The 23,146-nt window shown below is 46.7% G+C and overlaps 1 protein-coding gene across 2 annotated transcripts in view; it reads left to right on the forward strand.

Moving 5' to 3' along the window:
• Positions 1–541, forward strand: part of Cfap53 (cilia and flagella associated protein 53) — a 67,644-nt gene extending 67,103 nt beyond the window's left edge. For both annotated transcript variants that reach the window (XM_344700.11, XM_017601132.3), the window contains one exon: positions 87–541. In XM_344700.11, coding sequence (XP_344701.3) covers positions 87–315 — 229 coding nt within the window. In that variant the 3' untranslated portion in view covers positions 316–541. The remainder of the gene's footprint in view (positions 1–86) is intronic.
• Positions 542–23,146: the final 22,605 nt, after the last annotated feature.

Below are 23,146 nucleotides of genomic sequence, written 5' to 3' on the forward strand. Positions count from 1 at the left end.
TAGACACAGTATACTTCATGATAATGGTATAAATAAAACCAAATGTTAATCTTTAATGTTATACTTTGTTATCTTTGAAACATTAGGCGCTGCGCTTTGGCTGAGGAGTATAGGAATCAACTTCGGATGCAAATTGCCTACCAGCAGCAGGCCCGAGAAGCAGAAAAGGAAGAGGAACGCCAAGAATTTGAAGCAGGGCTGGCCGCGAACCAAGTCTACGCGGACAAAATACAGAAGATCCTCGCTGAGCATCAAGTTCTGTCCCAGAATGTTCATCCCATGCGCAGGGCTTACCTCGACAAGCCTGCTCTATAGTTTTATGCAAATCAGTGCGTGTTTTCTGGGTCTTTCACTATTTTTAACTACACCTTTTAACTAATGGATAAACTCGTATTCTCTGAGGTTGTATACTTTATTAGACATAATTTTCTTTCTTCAGATAAATTTGTTCTTTGGATACTAGTTAACTCTATATTGCTATAGCAAACTACCCAACATTGTCAGCTTAAAAAGAATAAAGATTTATTTTAGCTTCCAGTAACAGAGGGGTTGCTGCGCAGTTTGTGTGGTTTTACAGGCTGTGAAACTTGTCTGGTGCTTTACCAAAACCCTGGAGACAGGAATTAGTAAAGAAAAAGGGGGTTGTCTATAATTTGGGCCATGTTCTGGTTCCCCTGCTGTGATAAACCACTGACTAAACGTAACCAGGGGAAGAATGTGTTTTTCTTACATTTTCAAACCACATCATTCACTGTGGGAAATCAGGCTCAAGACAAGCAGGAACTTGAAGAAGAAACCTTCGAGGAACACTTTGCTGGAGCACTTTCTTGCTCAATCACAAGCTTATGATTAGCCTTAGCTTCTCATACAGCCTAGGAAAGTGCTGCCCACAGTGGGCACTCCTGCATCAACTTGTTATCCAGACAATCCCCCACAGACATGGCCACAGGTCAATCTGATCTAGGCAATCTCTGGGTAGAGGTTTCTTCTCTAAGCTGTTTCTAGGTAACGAGGCCAACCAGGACAGACCAGAATTGGATGCTGCTGTTGTTGTTGCTGCTGCTGCTGCTGCTGCTGCTGCTGTTTCTGTTTTGTTTTTGTCAGTTTCTATCTTTTTTTTTTTTTTTTTGGTTCTTTTTTTTCGGAGCTGGGGACTGAACCCAGGACCTTGCGCTTCCTAGGCAAGCGCTCTACCACTGAGCTAAATCCCCAATCCCATCAGTTTCTATCTTTAGGAATGAAAGGCTACAATCCAGACCAGATTTCTATTCCAGCTAGAGCCCCTGTAGTAGCTCTGACAGGAGTCTGTGACTCTTCAGCTAACAGACTACCAGGTGCCCAAATTTCTTATCTTGGAAAGTGTATTTACAGTAAAGGAAACGTTGGGTGGGAGTGGAGCACAGTTCTGTTCCGCACTTCTTCCCTGTCTTCCTACCTGAGACTGTGAGAGCCTAGCTACAAGTTCAGGCTAAGACCACTCGCATATCAGAAATCTACCATGTGTGCCTAAGTCCTCTCTTTAGAGCCCCTGCCATGCTGTTGTCTATTTGTCCATAGCATTAATAATTTTTCTAATAATCTTATGGTGAACAGTCCATCTCAGTGTCCTTCTTGAACCCACACCTGAGATCTTTCATTCTCCTATGTCATTATTACAGTAGATTGACAAGACAAAGCAAAAAAGACAGGACGTGCAGGTATGTAGCCTTAGCTTTGAAATAAGTTATCAGAATCCTTTTCTGCCCTTCTCTGGCAGTTTGCTTCAGGATTCTCTTACCCACAGATGAAATTTCCTTGGAAAATTTAATTTCTTGTTGTTTGACCCCTAAAGACCTTGAAAATGCTGGGCAAAGGCTCTACCACTTGGCCAGGTCCCCAGTCCTCTTATAAATAAATACATAAATATAGAAATAAATAAATGAATAAATAAATAAATAAATATAAATATTGAGCTGTTGTCTTAGTTATCCAGGCTGACCATGAACATGTGATCTTACCTCAGCCTCCAGAGTAGACAAAATTAAAGTCTTGGCCACTAGGCTAGATCACAACTTGATTCTTTAAGGTCTCTGTTGTACTGTCTCCAGCACTGTCCCTGTGTCTATGACAAGACAGTTATGCGAATGGAAGCTTCCGACAGAAAACAAGTAATAGGAAGGGACCAGGGACAAGGCATGCACTTTAAAGGAATGCTGCCCCAACGCCATGAGTCACTTCCTCTGACAAGATGTTCCCTTCCGTGGTTGTACCACCTCCCAATAGTGGATGCAAATATTAAACACATAATTTAGAGAGATGAAGTCTCAAAGCAAATGTCCTAAAAATAAGAGCAAATTCCCCCAATCTTTTTTTTTTTGGCTTATTATATATAAGTACACTGTAGTTATCTTCATACACAGCAGACAAGAGCATCAGATCTCATTACAGAAGGTGGTTGCTGGGATTTGAACTCAGGACCTCTCGAAGAGCAGTCAATGCTCTTAACCACTGAGCCATCTCTCCAACTCTGCCCCCCAATCTTTTAAACAATCGCACTCCTAACTTTTTGGAGCCTGACCCAGTGGCTCATGATAAAATAAAGCCAACTCTTTGATGACTTCCGGCCCCTCACCTCATTTCCCCGTCTGAGGAAGGGCAAATGGGGTTATAAAATTTACTGCATAACAAAGTAGGGAGCTTCACACCTATTTTCTATTCAAACAACTCCAAATGGCCTTGGACACAAGTCTAGCCTACCCTATATAGGGAGTTCCTGGCTAGCCAGGGTTACATTGTGAGACATTGTCTCAAAATAAAAAGTTAAAGTAATCTATCTTCACTATAAAAAGATTCCACTCTCCATCAGGGGTTCAACTTTCCCTCGATCCCTCTCTCTCAGAATATGATAACCGTATTTCTGTCTGTGGAAGCCAGGTACAGGCAGAGGGCACAGTAGGATCTCATTTGGCAGTGAGTTCATGGGCAGTAAACAAAAAAGAAACACCCAGGAGTAGCTACAGAGAACTGGCTTATTTATTAGATAGGAAGGTGGCCAGGGTCTCTGGGAAAAGGTCCTTGTGGTTGTGTACAATTGGCCAGGGCGGGGTGTTGGAAGACACTTCATCTACATACTCAGTGGCTGTAGGATCCTGAGGGCCAGGAGTTGGGCTTATAACATCAAATGAGGAGTAATGACTTATAGCTGTCAGCCACTATGGTTCTACATTTGCCTACAATGATTATCATTTGTTAGAATGCTTATTTGGGAAAAAGATTTAAAGGATCAAGAAAGATGGTTTTGAAAGCCTGCTGACCTGTTTGACCCCTGTAGTTCAAGATGGAAGGAGGTTACAGATTCTTAAAAGCCTTCATGTATCCAAACACACTCCAGCACTGGCTGGTGTGACTGAGGAATGCCATCATTTCCTGAGTCCATTTGTTTACATTGACGCCTCGGTGCTCTAGAATCAACCCTCTCCCCAAACAGTCACATGTGCTGCAACACACTTGAGGTTTTCCTGACCTTGACCATGGTCCAGATGTGCTAATCAGAATAATCAATGTTTCCACAAACAACATAAATGAAGATAACTGGAAAACGTATGAGTCAAACGTAACTGTCACGTTATTTCTGAAACAATTACTTTGTTCTTCCAGAAACAAACATTTCAAGGCTATTCTGACTCTCATCTAACTTTGCTGTGAGGTATTGAAGGACCCTAGGGGTTTTCGCCAGCCTTACACCCACCTGCCTCTGGTCAAGGCTAGGCCAAGTTCCGTTCTCCACCCACAGTTCTCCAGAGGAGCAAGAACATTCTTTAAAAAAAAAAAACCACAGAATGTATTGACTGATAGTTGCCTGACCCTCTGGTCCCAGGTAGAATTCCAATGCATGTCATAATCTACACATGCTTGCTAGCCAATAGACTTAAAGATCAATATGCTTAGCCAATAAGTTTAAACTGTAACCCAGCTGATGTAACCTATACCCCTAAAAAGTATAAAAACTGCTTGTTATAGTCATTTGGGATCTCCTTCTAGTCACTCACCTTGAAGGACTACTTGAGGGTGGATCTTGTCGTGATGGAAAATAAACCTCTTGCTTTTGCATCAGTCTGAGTCTTGGTGTCTCACTCGGGGGTATCTCAAAATAAATACCACTGATCAAGGGGGTCTGGGCCTTACCGTATGACCTTTGTAATTTTTGCCTTGTAGGCTGAACCCCTGAGTTTTGGCACCAAGAGACATGGAAGCATCATCACCAGCTAATGAAGGACTCACATGCTTTCAATTGGCTTAATCAGTATGGTTGTCTGCGCTGTTCTTTGTCGGTTTATTTCAATTCCACATACACTAGTAATAAGTAAAGCAGGCAGGGTGTATGTAGGCAAAAAGACCAAGAATACCCTGCTCCTGGCCTGACTTTGATCTTCTAGATTTGGAAATCGCCACCCCCATGACTCAGGATTCATGACCAAAGATAGTTCATGGCCAGCAATTCTCAGGCTTTTCTGTACTTTTCCACTAGCTCTCTGTACATGTTCTACAAAAACCCTATAAAAAGGCTTCCCCTTAACCTAGCTCTCTGCTGTCTCCAGTCAGAGGCAGATACCATTCTGTTTTTCTCCCAAAAAATCTTTTGCGTGAGGTGAGATTTGTTGCATGCTATGACTTCGAGATATTCCTGGCCTCCCGACCGCCAAGATGCCCTTCAGCCAGAAAAACCCTTTTGATATGCTTCATGAGCAATCCCAGCACTCAGAAGGAAAAAGAAAGTAGATTTCTGTGAGTTCTAGGATAGCCTTGTCTACATTGAGAGTTTAGGGCCAGCCAGGGCTACATAATAAGACCTTGTCTCAAAATAAAACCAAAGTAAAAAATAAAAGGGGTTTGTAACAATTTTTGTCTGATACTTTGTTTTTTGTTTTGAGGCAGGTTTTCTCTCTCTCTCTCTCTGGGTGTCTGGAACTAGCTTTGTAGACTAGGCTTGACAAAGATCTGCCTAGATTCACCTAAATAAGTTTTCTATGTTCTTAGTCTCCTTTTTTCCCAGCACAACAGATCAACAGGTTAAACTGAAAGACCCCCAGTGTGGGGAGACCCTCACTCAAGTCTTGGGATGACGCGACCCCCCCAAGAATTCACACAAGACAGTCCTTGGTATAATCACATGAGGTTTATCGATAGGTACCAATGCACTGGGGTTGAGATTCGTATCCCACGAAGGGGCAGTGGAGTTCGACGACCAGTAGCTAAGAGAAGGGGAATTTAAAGGAAGAAACCACAACCCAAGGGGGTAGCGAGGGCGTCATTGGAAAATGTCGAGAATACCAGTGAATCACAAGGAGAAGCTTCCTGCTTCTCAAGATTGTTTAACTTCATGGTCCGCTAGTTCCTGGGAGAAGCTTCCTGCTTCTCAAGATTGTTCTCTAAGATTTTAATCTAACTTTATGGTCAGCTAGTTCCTGGGAGTTGTCGAACCAGCCGATGTAATTACCCATTCTATGGTCCTAGGAGAAGCTTCCTGGAACATACAATCCCAGGGCCTAACCGTTTTTTTTTCTTCTACTCTGAACCTTTGTCTAGGGGAGGGAGGCAACCTTAAAACTTCTACCTTTCAAAACCACTGATTCAGTTGGTGGCGTACCCAGTTTTTCTGACTCACCCACTGTATCTACTTCTTTTGACCCTTAAAACCCACAGTAAAAGGGATCGGGAAACAGTAAGCTGTCAGAGGTTGGAGACTAGGAAGGCTGAAAAAAAGAAGACTGGAAGTTGGGATCAAGAAGTCTGCATGAGCTGATGGATTACACAAGTTTGTTAAGCAACACAGGGACAAAATTCGCAGGAAGCTATTCAAGCAATGTACAAAGGGAATGTTAAGAGTCCATGGTTCACCAAAGAATGATACCTCAGACTCAAATAGTATCTAAACATAAAGGGTGTTTTATTCTGCAGAAGTCCTGCATGCTGGGGTCTCCCATTACCAAGATAGACAACCAAGTGAGCTTGCAGGCCTGATTTAAAGCCCATTAGGGAATTCCCGGGTAGGTGACCTCTATGTTAATCTGTTGGATCCATCTCTACAGACATTCCAATACTGGGGTAGGGGCTGGAAACTTCCTTGGGAGGTCTGGAGACTGTTACTGAGGATGTCTGGAAATTGCTGCTGACTCATTGTCCTTGCCTCAGGCCAGGTGTCAGAGTAACAGTTGACCTGAAATTACCAGGACAATCTCGAAAATGAGACGTGAGACCTGAGATCGAAACAATAGCAAGAGGATTATTATTATTCCAGCAAGCTGGAGTCTGCCTACTTCTCAAGGAGAGGAGACCCCGAACAATTCGTTAGTATGAAAGACCCCACTTGTTCCTCTTTCAACCCCTTCCTCTCTCTATCCTTTCCTTACCAAGAAGGAATCTCCCAAAACTACATCCAAACCCAAGCTGGTGCTTCCGGAAGATTCTAACTCTCCCCTTATAGATCTCCTATCTGAGGCACCTCCTCCATATCCTGTTTCTACAAGTTCGGCTCAGGAGGCAGAAGCAAGACCGCCTGCCCCCCCAGAGGCTGAATCACAGTCTGAGGCAGCATTTTCCCCAATAGCAGGGAGACTGCGCCATAAGCGGGAAGCAGCACCGGATTCAACCTCTCAGGCCTTTCCCCTTAGACAGGGAGCGGGAGGGCAGACCCAGTATTGGCCCTTCTCCGCGGCCGACATCTATAACTGGAAGCAGCACAACCCCCCTTTTTCCAAGGACCCAGTGGCCCTTACTGAACTAATAGAATCTGTTTTACTCACACATCAGCCCACTTGGGATGATTGTCAGCAGCTCTTACAGGCTCTCTTGACTTCGGAAGAAAAACAAAGGGTGTTTCTGGAAGCCAGGAAGCACATCCTGGGGGATGATGGGCGTCCTACTCAGCTGCCTGATGCAATTGATGATGCGTTCCCACTTACAAGGCCGAACTGGGACTTCAATACGGTTGACGGTAGGGGACACCTACGCCAGTTGCTCTTAGCGGGTCTCTGAGGGGCTGCCCGGCGCCCTACCAATTTGGCTCAGGTGAAGCAGGTATTACAGGGGGCCGATGAGACCCCCTCAGCTTTTTTAGAGAGACTAAAAGAGGCCTACCACATGTATACACCTATGATCCAGATGACCCAGGGCAGATGACGAGTGTCTCTATGTCCTTCATCTGGCAGGCTGCGCCAGATATTAGGGCTAAGTTACAGAGATTGGAGAACCTACAGGGTTACACACTGAAGGACTTGCTTAAGGAAGCAGAAAGGATTTTTAATAAGAGAGAGACACAGGAAGAGAAGGAGGAAAGAGTACGTAGAGAGAAAGATGAGAGGGAGAGGAAAAGGAGCAAGGAGCTGAATCGGATTTTGGCCGCCGTAGTTCAGAGTCAGGAAAGGAAGGGAGATAGAAAGGGAATTCGAAAGGGGCTGAAGCTGGACAAAGATCAGTGTGCCTACTGCAAGGAAAAAGGACATTGGGCCAGGGATTGCCCTAAGAACCCTAAAAACTCCCGTGGACCCCGGAAGAAGTTAAAGACCTCCCTTTTGACCCTAGATGAAGACTAGGGAGGTCAGGGCCAGGAGCCCCCCCCCCCCCGAGCCCAGGATAACTCTTGAAGTTGGGGGGCAGCCTGTTACCTTTCTGGTAGACACTGGAGCTCAACATTCAGTCCTCACCCGGGCTCATGGACAGCTCAGTGACCGGATGGCCTGGGTGCAAGGAGCCACTGGTGGCAAGACATACTGATGGACTACAGATCGCCGGGTTCAGTTGGCTACTGGTAAGGTGACTCATTCCTTCCTACATGTTCCGGATTGTCCATATCCTCTGCTGGGCCATGACTTGCTTACCAAACTAAAAGCACAAATTCATTTTGAAGAAGGAGGGGCCCGGATAACTGGCCCTCATGGGACCCCTCTCCAAATTCTGACCCTTCAATTAGAGGACGAATATAGACTATATGAACTGGGGCATGACAAACCACAAACTACAGAAATAGACTTTTGGGTCACGAAGTTCCCACTAGCCTGGGCAGAGACTGGTGGAATGGGACTAGTGCTTCAGCAGCCCCCTCTAATTATTCAACTAAAGGCCACTGCAGTTTCAGTTTCTATAAAGCAGTATCCCATGTCATAGGAAGCCTACCAGGGCATAAGACCACATTTCAGGAGGCTTCTGGACCAGGGCATTCTAGTCCCTTGCCGGTTGCCATGGAATACGCCCCTGCTACCTGTTAAAAAGCCGGGAACTGGAGATTACAGGCCAGTACAAGATTTAAGAGAGGTCAATAAAAGGGTAGAAGACATCCATCTGACTGTACCAAACCCTTACAACTTACTCAGTACTCTGCCCCCCACACATACTTGGTACACGGTTTTGGACCTGAAAGATGCTTTCTTCTGTCTCCGGCTCAGCCCGGAAAGTCAACCTTTATTCGCTTTTGAATGGAAAGATCCGGACTTGGGACTTTCGGGTCAATTAACCTGGACTAGATTGCCACAGGGATTTAAGAATAGTCCCACTCTGTTTGATGAAGCTTTACATCGGGATTTGGCTGATTTTCGAGTCCAGTACCCCTCTCTTATATTCCTGCAATACATTGATGACCTGCTTTTGGCAGGTGCCACTGAAAGGGCCTGCCGTTTGGGGACAGAATCTCTCCTACAGACTCTGGGGCGCCTAGGCTATCGGGCCTCAGCGAAAAAGGCCCAAATATGTCAAACTCAAGTCACTTATTTGGGGTATCAGCTGAAAGATGGGCAAAGGTGGTTGACCTCAGCTCGAAAACAAACTGTGGCTGGCATTCCGGTTCCAAAGAGCCCCCGTCAATTGAGAGAGTTTTTAGGCACGGCAGGATTTTGTTGCCTCTGGATCCCGGGTTACGCCAAAATGGCTGCTCCCCTATACCCACTCACTAAACAAGGGACGCTTTTTCAGTGGGGATCGAAACAACAAGAGGCCTTTGACAACATCAAGCATGCCTTGTTGTCCTCCCCTGCCCTTGGCCTCCCAGATGTTACCAAGCCCTTTGAGCTATTTGTAGATGAAAAGCAAGGTTATGCAAAGGGGGTTCTTACACAAAAACTGGGGCCCTGGAAACGACCAGTGGCCTATTTATCAAAGAAGTTAGACCCCGTTGCCTCAGGATGGCCACCTTGCCTGAGAATGGTAGCAGCAATTGCTCTCCTGACTAGGGATGCTAATAAGCTGACCCTAGGACAGCCTCTGACTATCTTGGCGCCTCATGCGGTAGAGGCCCTGATAAAACAACCTCCTGACCGCTGGCTCTCTAATTCTTGCATGACTCATTACCAAGCCTTGTTGCTAAACACAGAGAAGGTCCAGTTTGGCCCAGTGGTGGCTCTGAATCCGGCCACCCTACTCCCCTTACCAGAAGAAGCCGAACCACATGACTGCCTCCAGATTTTAGCAGAAACACATGGAACCAGACCAGACCTAACAGATCAGCCTCTCCCGAATGCTGACCACACTTGGTATACAGATGGCTGCAGTTATGTGGCAGATGGGGAGCGGAAGGCCGGAGCTGCGATCACCACCAAAGATGAGGTAATCTGGGCAAGTGCCCTACCTGCAGGCACAACGAGCCGAGCTCATCGCCCTGACACAGGCTCTCAAGATGGCAGAAGGTAAGAGACTAAATGTATATACTGACAGCCGTTATGCATTTGCTACTGCACATGTTCATGGTGAAATCTATCGAAGACGGGGATTACTTACATCAGAAGGAAAAGAAATCAAAAATAAGGCTGAGGTCTTAGCTCTCTTAAGGGCACTATTTCTACCAAAAGGACTGAGTATCATACATTGTCCAGGACACCAGAAGGGACAGAGCCCAGAAGCTCGGGGAAACCGGTTGGCAGATATCTCGACTTGAAAGGCCACAGAGAAAGTACAGATCCTGACTTTGTCAGCGCAGATAACCATGAGCAAGTCTCCCCATGGCCGTATGATTTAGAGGACATAGACCTCCTAAAGAAAATGGGGGCCGTATACTCTCCTCAACTGAAACGATGGGTCTATAATGAAACGATTGTCATGCCTGCAAAAATGACTTTTGAATTAATATCTCACTTACATAAGTTAACCCACCTGGGAATCAAAAAGATGAGAACTCTCCTGGAACGAGAAGAAATAGGTCTCCACCTTCTGGGACAGGGTCAGGCCCTACGAGAAGTGACTGAAAACTGTAAAGCTTGTGCCCAAGTTAACCCAGGAAAAGTGAAAAATGGTATCGGGACTCGTCCCAGGGGACATCGTCCTGGCATCCACTGGGAGATTGATTTTACTGAAATCAGACCAGGTATGTACGGATACAGGTATCTGCTGGTGTTTGTGGATACATTTTCAGGATGGGTCGAGGCCTTTCCCACCAAACATGAAACTGCAAAGATAGTCACCAAGAAACTCCTTGAAGAAATTTTTCCCAGGTATGGTATGCCTCAAGTGCTGGGGTCGGACAACGGGCCCGCTTTCATTTCCCGGGTAAATCAGTTGGTGGCCAAATTACTGGGGATTGATTGGAAACTACATTGTGCATACAGACCCCAGAGTTCAGGACAGGTAGAGTGTATGAATAGAACAATTAAGGAGACTTTATCCAAACTTACGCTTGCAACTGGCTCAAAGGATTGGGTTTCCCTCCTCCCCTTGGTTCTTTACAGGGCCCAGAACACGCCGGGCCCTCATGGGTTGACTCCCTTTGAGATAGTATATGGGGCACCACCCCCATTTATTGATTTCTTTAATTCCAATATTGCTAATTTTGCTAATAGCCCTTCCCTAGAAACCCATCTACAAGCTTTGCAACTCGTGCAGAGAGACATCTGGAGACCCCTGGCTGCTGCCTACCGGGACAGGCTCGACCAGCCGACTGTGCCACACCCATTCCAGGTGGGGGACCTCGTATGGGTACGCAGACACCAGACTAAGAATCTTGAGCCCCGGTGGAAAGGACCCTACACTGTCCTCCTGACGACACCAACCGCCCTGAAGGTGGACGGAATCGCTGCGTGGATCCACTCTTCTCACATCAAGGCAGCCCAACCAGAGGAAGCCACCGCACCGCAGACATGGAGGGCCCAACACACCCAGAACCCCCTAAAGCTGTGATACACACGCGTACACTCCTGACACTAATCACTCTGAGTATGTGCTGGGAGGAGGGGGTTGGTGGACAACCAAGCTCTCACCAAGTTGTCAACCTCTCCTGGGTTATAGGCAACTTGGAGACAGGGTGGACACAGGTGTTAGCCAACGGTGCTCACTCCCTAGGCACCTGGTGGCCTACTCTAACCTTTGATTTATGTCAGCTGGCTAAAGATTCATGGGGGCGTACCGAGAAATCTCCCCACAATTCCTATCCCCCTTGCCGGCATTCTAGCTGGTATGTCTGTCCGGGAGGAAAGAGAACCGCCCAATGTGGGGGGCCAGAAACCTTTTACTGTGCTAAATGGGGATTCGAGACTCATACTAATGGGCCCTGGAAAGCCAAGGGGGGAGATCTCGTGACTTTTACTGGCTCAGCTGGGGAATCTAACATCCAAATGAGGTTTACTGAGGCAGGAAAGAAACATGATTGGAAATCTGGGGTACGGTGGGGTCTCCACCTCAATACCCCTGGGCAGACCCATCCGGGCCTGTTGTTTTCTCTCCAATTGGTTCGAGATCGGATTGCCCCGGCAGTAGGACCTAACCTAGTCCTAAAGGATCAAAGACCCCCTTGTTCCCTGCTCCAGCCCATTTGCCTAGATTCACTCAAACCTCTCTAGTGACCCATTCCTTCACAAGTAGGGATTCCGCCGCTCCGACCACTCACACACCAGGCACAGGAGATCGGCTACTCAATCTAGTGAAGGGTGCATATCTAACTCTCAATTATTCAGACCCATTTAGAACTCAAGAATGCTGGCTATGTCTAGTCTCCAGCCCGCCTTATTATGAAGGAGTAGCGGTTTTAGGAAATTACACCAACCAAACTACAGTCCCGGAGAGCTGTTCTGCTAGTCTTAACCATAGATTGACACTTCCCGAGGTCACAGGACAGGGGCTCTGTATAGGAACTGTGCCACCCACTCGTCAGGCACTCTGCAATGTCACAAGAAAAGCTCCCACTGGAAAATATTATTTAGCTGCCCCACCAGGCACTTATTGGGCCTGCAATACTGGTCTAACCTCGTGCATTTCGGCCATTATCTTAAACCAAACATCTGATTACTGTGTATTGACAGAGATTTGGCCCAAAGTAATCTATCATGAGCCTGAGTATGTGTATTCCTATTTTGAGGGACAACCACGGATCAAGAGAGAGCCCCTCACTCTGACTCTAGCTTTGTTAGGGGGAATTACTTTTGGAGGAGTATCTGCAGGTATAGGGACAGGAACTACCGCCCTCATGGAAACAGGCCACTTCCGTCAATTACAAGCAGCTATGAATGCAGATTTGAAAGCAATCGAAGAATCTATAAGTGCTTTAGAAAAGTCTTTGACATCTCTATCAGAGGTGGTCCTCCAAAACAGAAGGGGGCTTGATATGATGTTTCTCCGAGAGGGGGGGGGGGGTATGCGCTGCTCTAAAAGTAGAATGTTGCTTTTATGCAGACCATACTGGAATAGTAAAAGACAACATGGCCAAGCTCCGTGAGCGCTTGGCCCATAGACAAAAGCTGTTTGAGTCCCAACAGGGATGGTTTGAAGGGTGGTTTAATCGATCCCCATGGTTTGCTACTCTGTTATCAACTTTGATGGGACCCTTAATAATCCTTCTCCTGATTCTCCTATTTGGACCCTGCATCCTAAATAGATTAGTACAATTCATAAAAGATAGGCTTTCAGTCATTCAAACTTTCGTGCTAAGACAGCAGTATCAACTAGTAGAACAACAACCGACTGAGGTACTTTAACCAAGTAGATAAATAAATGAGCAAAAGATTCCACTCAAGGACAAAAAAAGAAAGTGGGGGAATGAAAGACCCCCTCCCAGAAAGGGAATTGTACAAGCCCCAGGCCCTCAAACATAAAAATGAAAAATAAGTTTTAAATACACAGGCTTAGAACTAAAATAAGCCTTGTGGGAAAGTTCAAGAAGTTCAAATGTGTCCCAAGACTTGTGGGACAAGCTGACCCAACATTTAGACAAAATAACCCAGAAAAGAAAACAAAATGTAGAAACCAGACTAAATTATGGGCATTGCTCCATGAGCCACCTGGCAGGAAAAAGAAAAAGTCCCTGACCCCCCGGAAGCCCTGACCACCATGTACTTTTTGCTAACTCACTGTTATGATTATAGCCAAAATAGGTAACATACACGTATGCCTCATTTACTCCACCAATCACGTCCCTGTAACCATGCATCTGCTTCTGTAAGCCTGCTTCTGCTCCCCAATACCCTATAAAAACCCGTCCCTGGTTCTGCCGAATTGACTGGGACGCCCACAGATACCTGTGCTTCCTGATCAATAAAAATCCTCTTGCAGATTGCAGCCTGTGGACTCGGACTGGTCATTGGGCTTGAGGATCTCCCTCCTGAGGGAAGATTCTCTCTGAGAGTCTTACAAGTACAGTTTTATACTGAAAGATCCCCCGAGCGGGGAGACCCTCACTCAAGTCTCGGGATGACGCGACCCCCCCCCCCCCAAGAACTCACACAAGACCATCCTTGCTGTAATCACATGAGGTTTATTGATAGGAACCAGTGCACTGGGGTCGAGACTCATATCCCACACAGGGGCAGTAGAGTTCGACCCCGAGAGGCTGGGAGAAAGAGTATTTAAAGGCAGCTGTGAGCACCAGGGGATGGGGGGATGTCAAAGGGGAATGCACCGCAAGTTATAGGATTGTTTTATGGCTCTAGGAGATAAGGGGATGCCAAAAGGTTTTATGGCCCCCTGGTTCCTGGAACAGAGCTATTACTAAAACCGGAGGAAGGTCGGGTCATCCTCATTGTTCCCAAAGCAGGCCTCTTCTTTGTCCTTTTGGGGTAAGTGTTTGTTAGAGTTAATGATGCTCCTGCACCTGATAAACATCTGGATAGGCTTTGCTCAGGCTCCCCGGAACTCTAACTGTAGGACACAATGACTAGAGCAGTATACAATAAGGACTTGGATAAACATCACAGGGGTAGGGCCCGTTACTCGTTTACTCACGTTCGGAAGGCGGGTGAGTGAGTCAGTACCAGATGCCCTGGAATTTTTAATTTTCTTATCTGCCTTAAGACGCCATCTCTCTTTACATACCGTAGTGGGTGGGTTACAGCGGTGGAGATTGGGCATACGGGGTGGGGTGGGTCATTGGTGAGCTCAATCGACCTTTTTTTAGGTTGCTACAAACCAGGGCAGCATGATGGTCCTTGAAATGCATTCTTTTAGATAAGGTTGAGATAGTCCTGCTGTGAGGACCAGACTCCCTGGTGTCTGGGCATTCCAGGAACCCTGCCAGACAAGATTGGTGCACTCCCTCCTGAATGGGAGGGGCTGTCCGAGGCTGGTGGAAAAATACTAGCTCTCTGAGAAGCGCAGCTTCTGAGGCTTGGACTTGCCTGGAATTGCCCAGTTCTTGGAAACAGAGATTGTCGTGGAATCGGCCTAACCTTTGTAGGAACTGTAAAAGTCTAGGACATTCTTATGCCAGGCTTAACTCTGAATAATCAATGGAGACCCTTATATATATTAATACCTCCCAGCACTATACCTGGACAGATTCTAAGCTATTCTAACCCAACATTCTCCTTTCCAGCCACGTGGCCCATTACCTGCCATCTTAGACTTGTTCTGGCCTCCTTCCTTTGTGGGTTGATGGCAACTCCTGTCCTTCCACCTGAGACCTTCCTTCTCGGGGCACAGAAGTCTCACCTTTTCTTCTCCTGCCAAGCTATAGCCTATTCAATAGCTGATAGAGTATGATGCTTTACAAAATACGGATTCATACAGAGGTCTGGACTGCAACCAGATCTCTGGGTACAGAAATCAGCATATGAATGGGAAGGATCAAAGTAGCAGGATAAACACCATTTTGCCTTTCAAACTCCATTTTGAGTTACTTGTCCTAGGAGTGACAGGGCCCCCACCCTTGGACTCTGAGGAAAAGACCACAAAGTGTTCCCAGCCATCGAAAATAGATCAGTTGTGGCCAGCTCTCAATAACAGGAAAAGTTGGTCACAATAGCAGGATGTGTTAAGAAAACATGAGTTGTTCCCAGGTCAAGATGCTCTTTTAGATGTGTGGTCTCTTCTTGTGGTATGAACAGATGCTATGCACCAGTGTAAAAGGTCAACATTCCTTCACCCACATACCCAATCATGGAACACTAAGGCTTGGAAGCCCCTGCTTGCAATTTTTTTCCCTATATAAACCCTTAGCCCCTCGACTCAGGTGACACTTTCCTAACCTGTTGCATCAAGAAGGTTTTGAAAGACCCTCAGAGGGAGGAGGCTATCGCTCCAATCCTGAGGACGACGACACCCCACAAACACACGAGGCTCACGTCTCCTGATGCAAAAGCAAGAGGTTTATTCGAGACACCAGTGTACTGGGGCTTGACACGGTCCTCACGCAGGAGGGATGTGAAGAGCCCCAAACAGCAGAAATACACAGTTATATAGTCACACAGCTATTCCCATACCAAGGATATCTAATTAGGCAGGTGTTTACCGTCCTGGAGTTTCCAGGACAAGGCCACAGCTATGTCAGCACCACTATTCCAGTACCAAGGACATCTGACTTGACAAATGTTTTCCGTCCTGCAGCACAATCTACAGTAGTCGGGCAGCTTCCCGGAGATGTTTCCTGCCTTGCAATTGCCCTGCAGTTCTGAGAACAATACAGTCTATACCGTCTGTTCTTGTGGTCGGGCAGCTTCCTGGAGAGTGGGTGGGAATGTGCTTTCTGTACTTTCTGGTCTATTGTCTAACGTCTAGGGGCTAAGCAGAGGCCAACTTAAAATTTTTTACTCTTAAGAGATGGCTACACTGATGTCAAGTGAGGATCTTTCAGTTTGTGACTCAAGTTCGAAATTGAATAAAGACTTTCGTGTGCTTGCATTGGAGTTGTGGTCTTTGGTGTCTTTTGGGGGTCTCTCAATCTGGGCATAACAAAAGCACACTGCACAAGAATATCCCTCATCAGGGAACACAGGTTATTTCAAGTACACCACAGACAGAGCATACAGCAGCCTTGGGACTGAAAGAGCGTACCCCAAAACAGGGAGCCGCGCCTCTCGCTCTGATCGCAGGGTGGGGTGCCCCCAGGAATCACGAGGAGCCATTCTTGATGTAACAGCAAGAGGTAGCTTTATTAACGGGATCCCGGGTCGACACGTATCTCACACAGGAGACAGAGGAATCGACCCTGAGCTTCCAAACTCGGGGGTTTTTATAGGGGAGGTTAGGGGCATTCGCACGGGTGCACATGATTGGTCAATTCAAATGGTGCACAGTTACTTTCGGCGCGAAATTACATCAGCAAGGAGTACGTGTTATCTAGCAGCTTGGCAGGCAGGTAGGGTAGCTCATCTCACTCAGGGGGGTGAAGGAAGGGGAGGGTGTCCTTGGGGAAGGAAGGATGGTCAGTGTCCTTGGGGCTGATAGCTGGTTTGGCAAGTCCTATCTCTGGCTCTCCCTCAGGCACGTCCCGCCCTGCACATCCGGACTCTGACAATGAGCAACCTTTATGAAACTCTAGTTCTGCACATTCAGGCTCTGACAATGAGTAACCTTTATGAAACTCTAGTTCTACATTCCCCACTTCTTTTTTTTTTGTTAATAGTTCTAATCCTAGAACTTCATGGAGAACTCAGCTTCATCTAGCACAACAGCTTGGTATTGTTGTCTTAACATGAGGATTCTAACCTGGACACTATCCAAGCCTATCCACCAAGGTCATGACTAGCTTTTAGAACTTCTAAGCTTATACAGACTGTGATCCCTGAGGCACAGTCCCAAGAAGTGTTAAGAGTACTAACATATGCAATGTTACATCATTTGTAATGGAAATCAAGCCTATCCCACACCTATCTTGATAGAACCCAGGACAAACATGACTGAATTTCCCTCTAGGTCCCAGCTCTCAGCCCCAACAGCTAGTACACGGCTGGTGAGGGCTGAGAATTGACAGCTGTCAGGGTGGTCAGCAGCACCAGGTACAGTCCTTTCCAGCGAGGCTCGAATGTCTGGGCTCAGTGTAGCTGCAATCTCCGACCTGGAACTGATGGGATGTCTCAGGGGTCTCCAGGGCATAGGCTGCTGTCAGCTGTGAGCAGATTTCTTTCTGTATCACCTGTAGGTCTTTTAGCCTGGCACACAAATCATTATTACTATGGCACTATGACATGTTGGTTCAGTAACATCATCTAATACAGTCAGGGGAGCTGAGGCCCCATATAAGATCTCAAAGGGGTTAAGGCTGAATCTGGAAGGGGTATTTCTTGCTCTGAAGAGAGCAAGAGGGAAGGAGTGTCACCCAGTCTGCGCCAGTCTCCATGGTTAATTTAATCTGGTCAGGGTCTCTCTTAAAATTTTATTTATTTACTCTACCTGTCCTGAACTTTGAGGTCTGTAGATACAATGTAATTTCCAATTGACCTCTAAATACTTGGCCACACCCTGGCTTACCTTGGCAACGAAAGTAGGGCCTTTGTCTGACCAGATTACCTTGGGCATTCCAAATCGGGGGAAGATTTCTTCCAGTATCTTCTTGATGACTGCAGAGGCCATCTCTCATTTGGTGAGGAAAGCTTCTATCTTCCTGAAAAAGTATCTACATGCACTAGGAGATACTTGTGATTATATTTTTCTGGTTTTATCTCAGTGAAGTTCACTTCGACTTTTCACTAAACTCTCTAGGTCTCTTTGCCCTGTTTGCTTGCTAAGCATTCACTTATTGACATACCTTATACTTTCTACTGTCTCTCTGGCTAAAATCTTAAAGTCTATTACACACACCTTAACTACTTGGACAAACTTCTTATCTCCTAAATGAGTCCATTTCTGTATTTGGCAAAGTGAGTCTTTCCTTTATTCTCTGGGGAGTATAGCTTTCCCCTCAAGTGTGCCATTGTCCTTTATCTTTTAAGCAATTTGGGCCTTTTCTAAGTGAGGCCATCCCTTAGTCCGATCCTAGTTCTCAGTGGCTGTCTCTTGCAGGCCTGCAACCAGGATAGGCTCCTGCATAGCCATTTTTCGAGCCACTTGATCTGCTTCGTTATTGCCCCATGCCACTGAATCTCTTCCCTCCTGATATCCTGAGCAATGAATAGTACTCACAGTTGTTGGCTTCACCAGGGCATCCAAGAGATGGCAAAAGCATCTGAAGTGCTGATGTGCTGGGGGGGTAGATGTTCAGCCATCCCAGATGACATTGTGTTGTCCACCATGGCAGCACCCACTTGTCTCTGACCTTCATTCATGAAGAGAACTGTTCCTGTCTGTGGACAAGGTCCTCGGCTTTCAGCAGGGGTCAATCAGCCAGTCGCAGAGGTCTTTCCTCCACCCATGGGCTTCTGCCAGTACTTGACACTCGTGCTGTGGTGGCTCCAGGTCCGGATTGGGCAGCAAGGTGACCAGATTGTCCCCAACCGGTGGAGAATCTAGTCCATGGCAGCTGACCAGTGGTCCCATCTTTTGGGACACTCTATTCAAAGGCAGAACATCAGCCACTCTATCACAGTTTAAGTCCTGGATTGAGTGATAATTGTTAGTGCCCGGCTGGCAGGAGTGATGTGTTCCAGGCAGATCAGGACTAAGTCACACATCTCCCAGCATCAGGTACTGGTGCACTGAGACAGGTTTAAGCTCCACATACACAGTCTGTAGATATGCATACACATGGCCTCACCCAGCCATTTCAGCCCACGCAAGCCATTTTGGAGAGCAATTTTCTCATGAGCAAGGGATAGGGGCAGTCAGGGATGACTATGAACTAGTGGGTGGGTTACCTGGCCCACGCCAAGGTCCACTGTTCTTCGGGCAGTCCATAAGTATTGTTCGTTGCCAGTAGCCCCTTGCACTCAAGGTCTTTGGATATTGGCCCACTGGGGGGCATAGGAGCACAGAGCATTGGGTCCCTGTATCCACACTTCCCTTCTATCTCTGTACATAGCCAGCACTCTAGGACCAAGAGGCTCTCCAGTGTCCCCTCTTGTTCTTTCTGGGGCAGTCCCTGACCCAGTGTCTTTTTTTTCTTTGCATTAGGCACACTGATCTTTAGCCAGGAATTCTCTTCTGTTGCCAGGTACTGTCTTCCTAGGTTCCCTAACTACTGTGGCCAGTATATGTTCCTCTCTTGTCTTTTATCTCTCTTTAGCTCTCTAGCTTCCTCTTCTTTTAGTCTCTTTTCTTCCCTAGCTTCCTGCTCTTTTTACCTTCTTTCTTTCTTTCTTTCTTTCTTTCTTTCTTTCTTTCTTTCTTTTCAGTCTCTCTGCATCTTCTTCTACAGCTATTAGGTGCTGTCCACTTTTCTGCACAGACCCTGAACCACGCATCAACTTATTTTCTCTGCAACTTACAATAACTCTCTCAGTGACTTAGCTTAACCCTTCAAGTTTCTGTAACTTTCTCTTCATATCTTTTCCTTATCTTAGCCAGATTGGTGGGGCACTTTCCAGCCCCTCAGAGACCCACCCTTGGAGCTTGGCGGCAGACCTGGCACTCCCTACCTTCAGGCATCTGAAGAGAGCAGGCAGAAGTGAGGGCCTTCTATCCGTGTCTGGAACATTTTTTTTCTGGTCTCCAGTAGGATTCCGTCTTTCATCAGTGGTAAAGAAGACCTGTAACAGTTACTAACAAGCATCACAAATGGGATGGTGAGAAAACAAGAGAATCTTGTGAAGAGGGCAAACAGCATTTATCTCTCTTCAGTGTCAGCTCCGTGACTTTGCCTCTCAAGAGAACCAGCCTTCAAATGACACTAGGCTTTTAGTAACAACTAATAACAAAAGGATGGAGAGATGGTTAGAACCTGGTTGCTAGATGCCAGGTGGCTGACAGAAGAATCGTAACCAGTTCACCTGGGGCTATCAGGACCTCAGTAGTAGCCCTTTACCAAACTGTCTCACTGGGTTTAAAAGGCCCATGGAAAAGAAAACATTAATCCTGACCTTGGCCACCGCCAAGTAATTTAGTGCTGGAGACTGACTCCTCCCTTGGAATAAAGACAGCAGATAAGGCAGGCTTCCTTAAAGAACTTCTCTAAATGAGTGCTCTCCTACTGGGAGCAAATGTCAGACATTCCTTTACTGTTCTTGTTTTCCTTATAGCCCCACCTAGCTCTCAGCCTTTTTAGATTATTCTTCCTGTAGCATTTCTACCGCAGCCTGCCCTTTTTTTTTTTTTTTTTTTTTTTTTTGCCTGTTAACAGCATTTCTGATCTTTTAGGCAGCTACGCACTAAGTGTCATACCGGCTGAAACTCCGCCTTTAAGATTCTTTGCTCCCAAGCAAAATTTAAATCCTTTTCCAGCTTATCTCAGCTGTCCACCGTGAGATTCCCAGAGATCTCGAACCAAGGTGTAGTAATTCACTAAGAAATCTCTCTATAGTGTTTCTTTTTACCTTAAGCCTTTTCCTTTTAAACAGCTCCTGAAGAGCCAGAAAAATTGGGTGAGACTTGAGAAGTCCCCATGCTCGCTGCAGCAGCTCCGCAGCTAATTTCGCTCCCCTCTACTGTGTGCTGCGAGCACAAGCACAGATAAAACACTATTTTAAAAATTAACTTTGGCTATCAACCAACACACCGCCACTAGAGCGGGGTCCATAAGATTAAGTTTCTTACTCACTAAGCATTAAGGGGACCAAGTAAAACTCTTCAACGAACAAAGCAAACAGTTTCATGATTTCAAACACAGTCGTCGGTCCAAGATTTTAAACACAGTCGTCAGTCCAAATTCAAACACGAAAAAAAGTAAAAAAGACACTGGACAATACCACAGAAAACAATCCAGACAAACAAGACCAAGACAAAGCATCCTATAACCAATTTCCACAGATGCCTGGTACCTTCAGTACCTGGCCCAAACTGCAGCTTAACCTTAGCTGCTTCTGGGATACCAAACACAGAAACAGAATACAGACAACAGACACTAACACATCTAAGCACACTTGTCCGTGCCTATACTTAAATAGGCAGCCGAACGCAACCTCCAAAGTCAAGTCACAGTCAGATCTTTTTGACTGTCCGTTGCCGGGTCCTCCCGACAAAATTCGGCTCGTGGAACGTCTCTCACGCGTCCCAGAGCCTGCTCGATTGGGGTGTCCCCCGGTGAGCTTTCTAAAAAGGAAAAAAAAGAAAGAAAAAGACTATTCAGAGTAGGAATCCTTCATCTACTCACAGGCGCCTATTCGGGGTGGGGAACCTTCTTCCACCCGTGCACAGGGCAGAAATCCTTCTTCTGCCCAGACAGTGCACTCTCAAGCTAGCTTTCTACAGGGCTGGAATCCTTCTTCCACCCGTGCACAGGGCAGGAAACCTTCTTCTGCCCAGACAGTGCACTAAGACTCTCGTGCACAGGGCAGGAATCCTTCATCTGCCCAGACAGTGCACTAAGACCTTAAACCGGTACCGAAAAACACAGACTACAGGACTTAATTCACACACACTCACACACAGCGGCCGCTTTCCAGCACTCACACTAATGTACCTCCAAGTGGCATTCGGGGTTCCGGGGGGTCACGCTCCAATCCCGGACGAGCCCCCAAATGAAAGAGCGTACCAAAAAACAGGGAGCCGCGTCTCTCGCTCCGATCGCAGGGTGGGGTGCCCCCAGGAATCACGAGGAGCCATTCTTGATGTAACAGCAAGAGGTAGCTTTATTAACGGGATCCCGGGTCTTAGCGGGATCCCGGGTCGACACGTATCTCACACAGGAGACAGAGGAATCGACCCTGAGCTTCCAAACTCGGGGGTTTTTATAGGGGAGGTTAGGGGCATTCGCACGGGTGCACATGATTGGTCAATTCAAATGGTGCACAGTTACTTTCGGCGCGAAATTACATCAGCAAGGAGTACGTGTTATCTAGCAGCTTGGCAGGCAGGTAGGGTAGCTCATCTCACTCAGGGGGGTGAAGGAAGGGGAGGGTGTCCTTGGGGAAGGAAGGATGGTCAGTGTCCTTGGGGCTGATAGCTGGTTTGGCAAGTCCTATCTCTGGCTCTCCCTCAGGCACGTCCCGCCCTGCACATCGGACTCTGACAATGAGCAACCTTTATGAAACTCTAGTTCTGCACATTCGGGCTCTGACAATGAGTAACCTTTATGAAACTCTAGTTCTACAGGACTGATAACCAAAGAGGAAAATTTAGGTTCCCAGGAACCTTGACATCTTCATGATAGCAATACACACGCACACACACAAACACACACACACAAACACCACACACACACAAACACACACACACACAAACACACACACACACACACACACACACACACACACACACACACAAACACACACACAATCTATTCACACCAGACAGAGAGCCCACGGCAGACCAAAGTATAGATATGTTATAGTACAACTTGGTCGTCAGGCTTCACTTCTTGGGATGAAAACCTTCCCCAGGACCCTACAGCCCCCTGAGAATGTAGATGAAGTATATTCCAACACCCCCACCCTGGCTAATAGTACACAGCCATACAAGCTTTGTCCCCAGAGACCCTGGACACCTCCCCATTGGCATCAATACTCCTTTTCCCTTGAATAAATTGAACCAATCCTCTGAAGCCGCTTCCGAGTATGTTAATTGCTGGCACACTCACTGCCGACTGAAATTCTGTACTGTAGTCAGTCACCCATGCCTGGCTAAGCTTCCCTCACTCCAGTTGTTTGCCGCACAACAGTTCTCCAGTAGGAGAGAGAGAGATAACTGAGTACCCTTAGCCTTCTGGCTTATCCCAAAGGCCCTAAGACTCCCTACACCAGGAGCTGGCAATCTATTTTTTCCTTCATTTTCATTTTTGCATTGGGTTCATGTATGTTGAAGTGGCAACTGATACCTGGCCAAGGCTACGTCTTGGCATTGGTAGACGGCCCTTAAACTTCTGCCTGGACCCCAACAGCCAGTTTGGGTGCCGGCTAACAAAAACAAACAATGACCAGTTAAAAGCCATTTAGGGTAGTCGCTGATTTGTCTGAAG

Source organism: Rattus norvegicus, chromosome 18, assembly GCF_036323735.1.
Source record: "Rattus norvegicus strain BN/NHsdMcwi chromosome 18, GRCr8, whole genome shotgun sequence".
NCBI classification, from domain to species: Eukaryota; Metazoa; Chordata; class Mammalia; order Rodentia; family Muridae; genus Rattus; species Rattus norvegicus.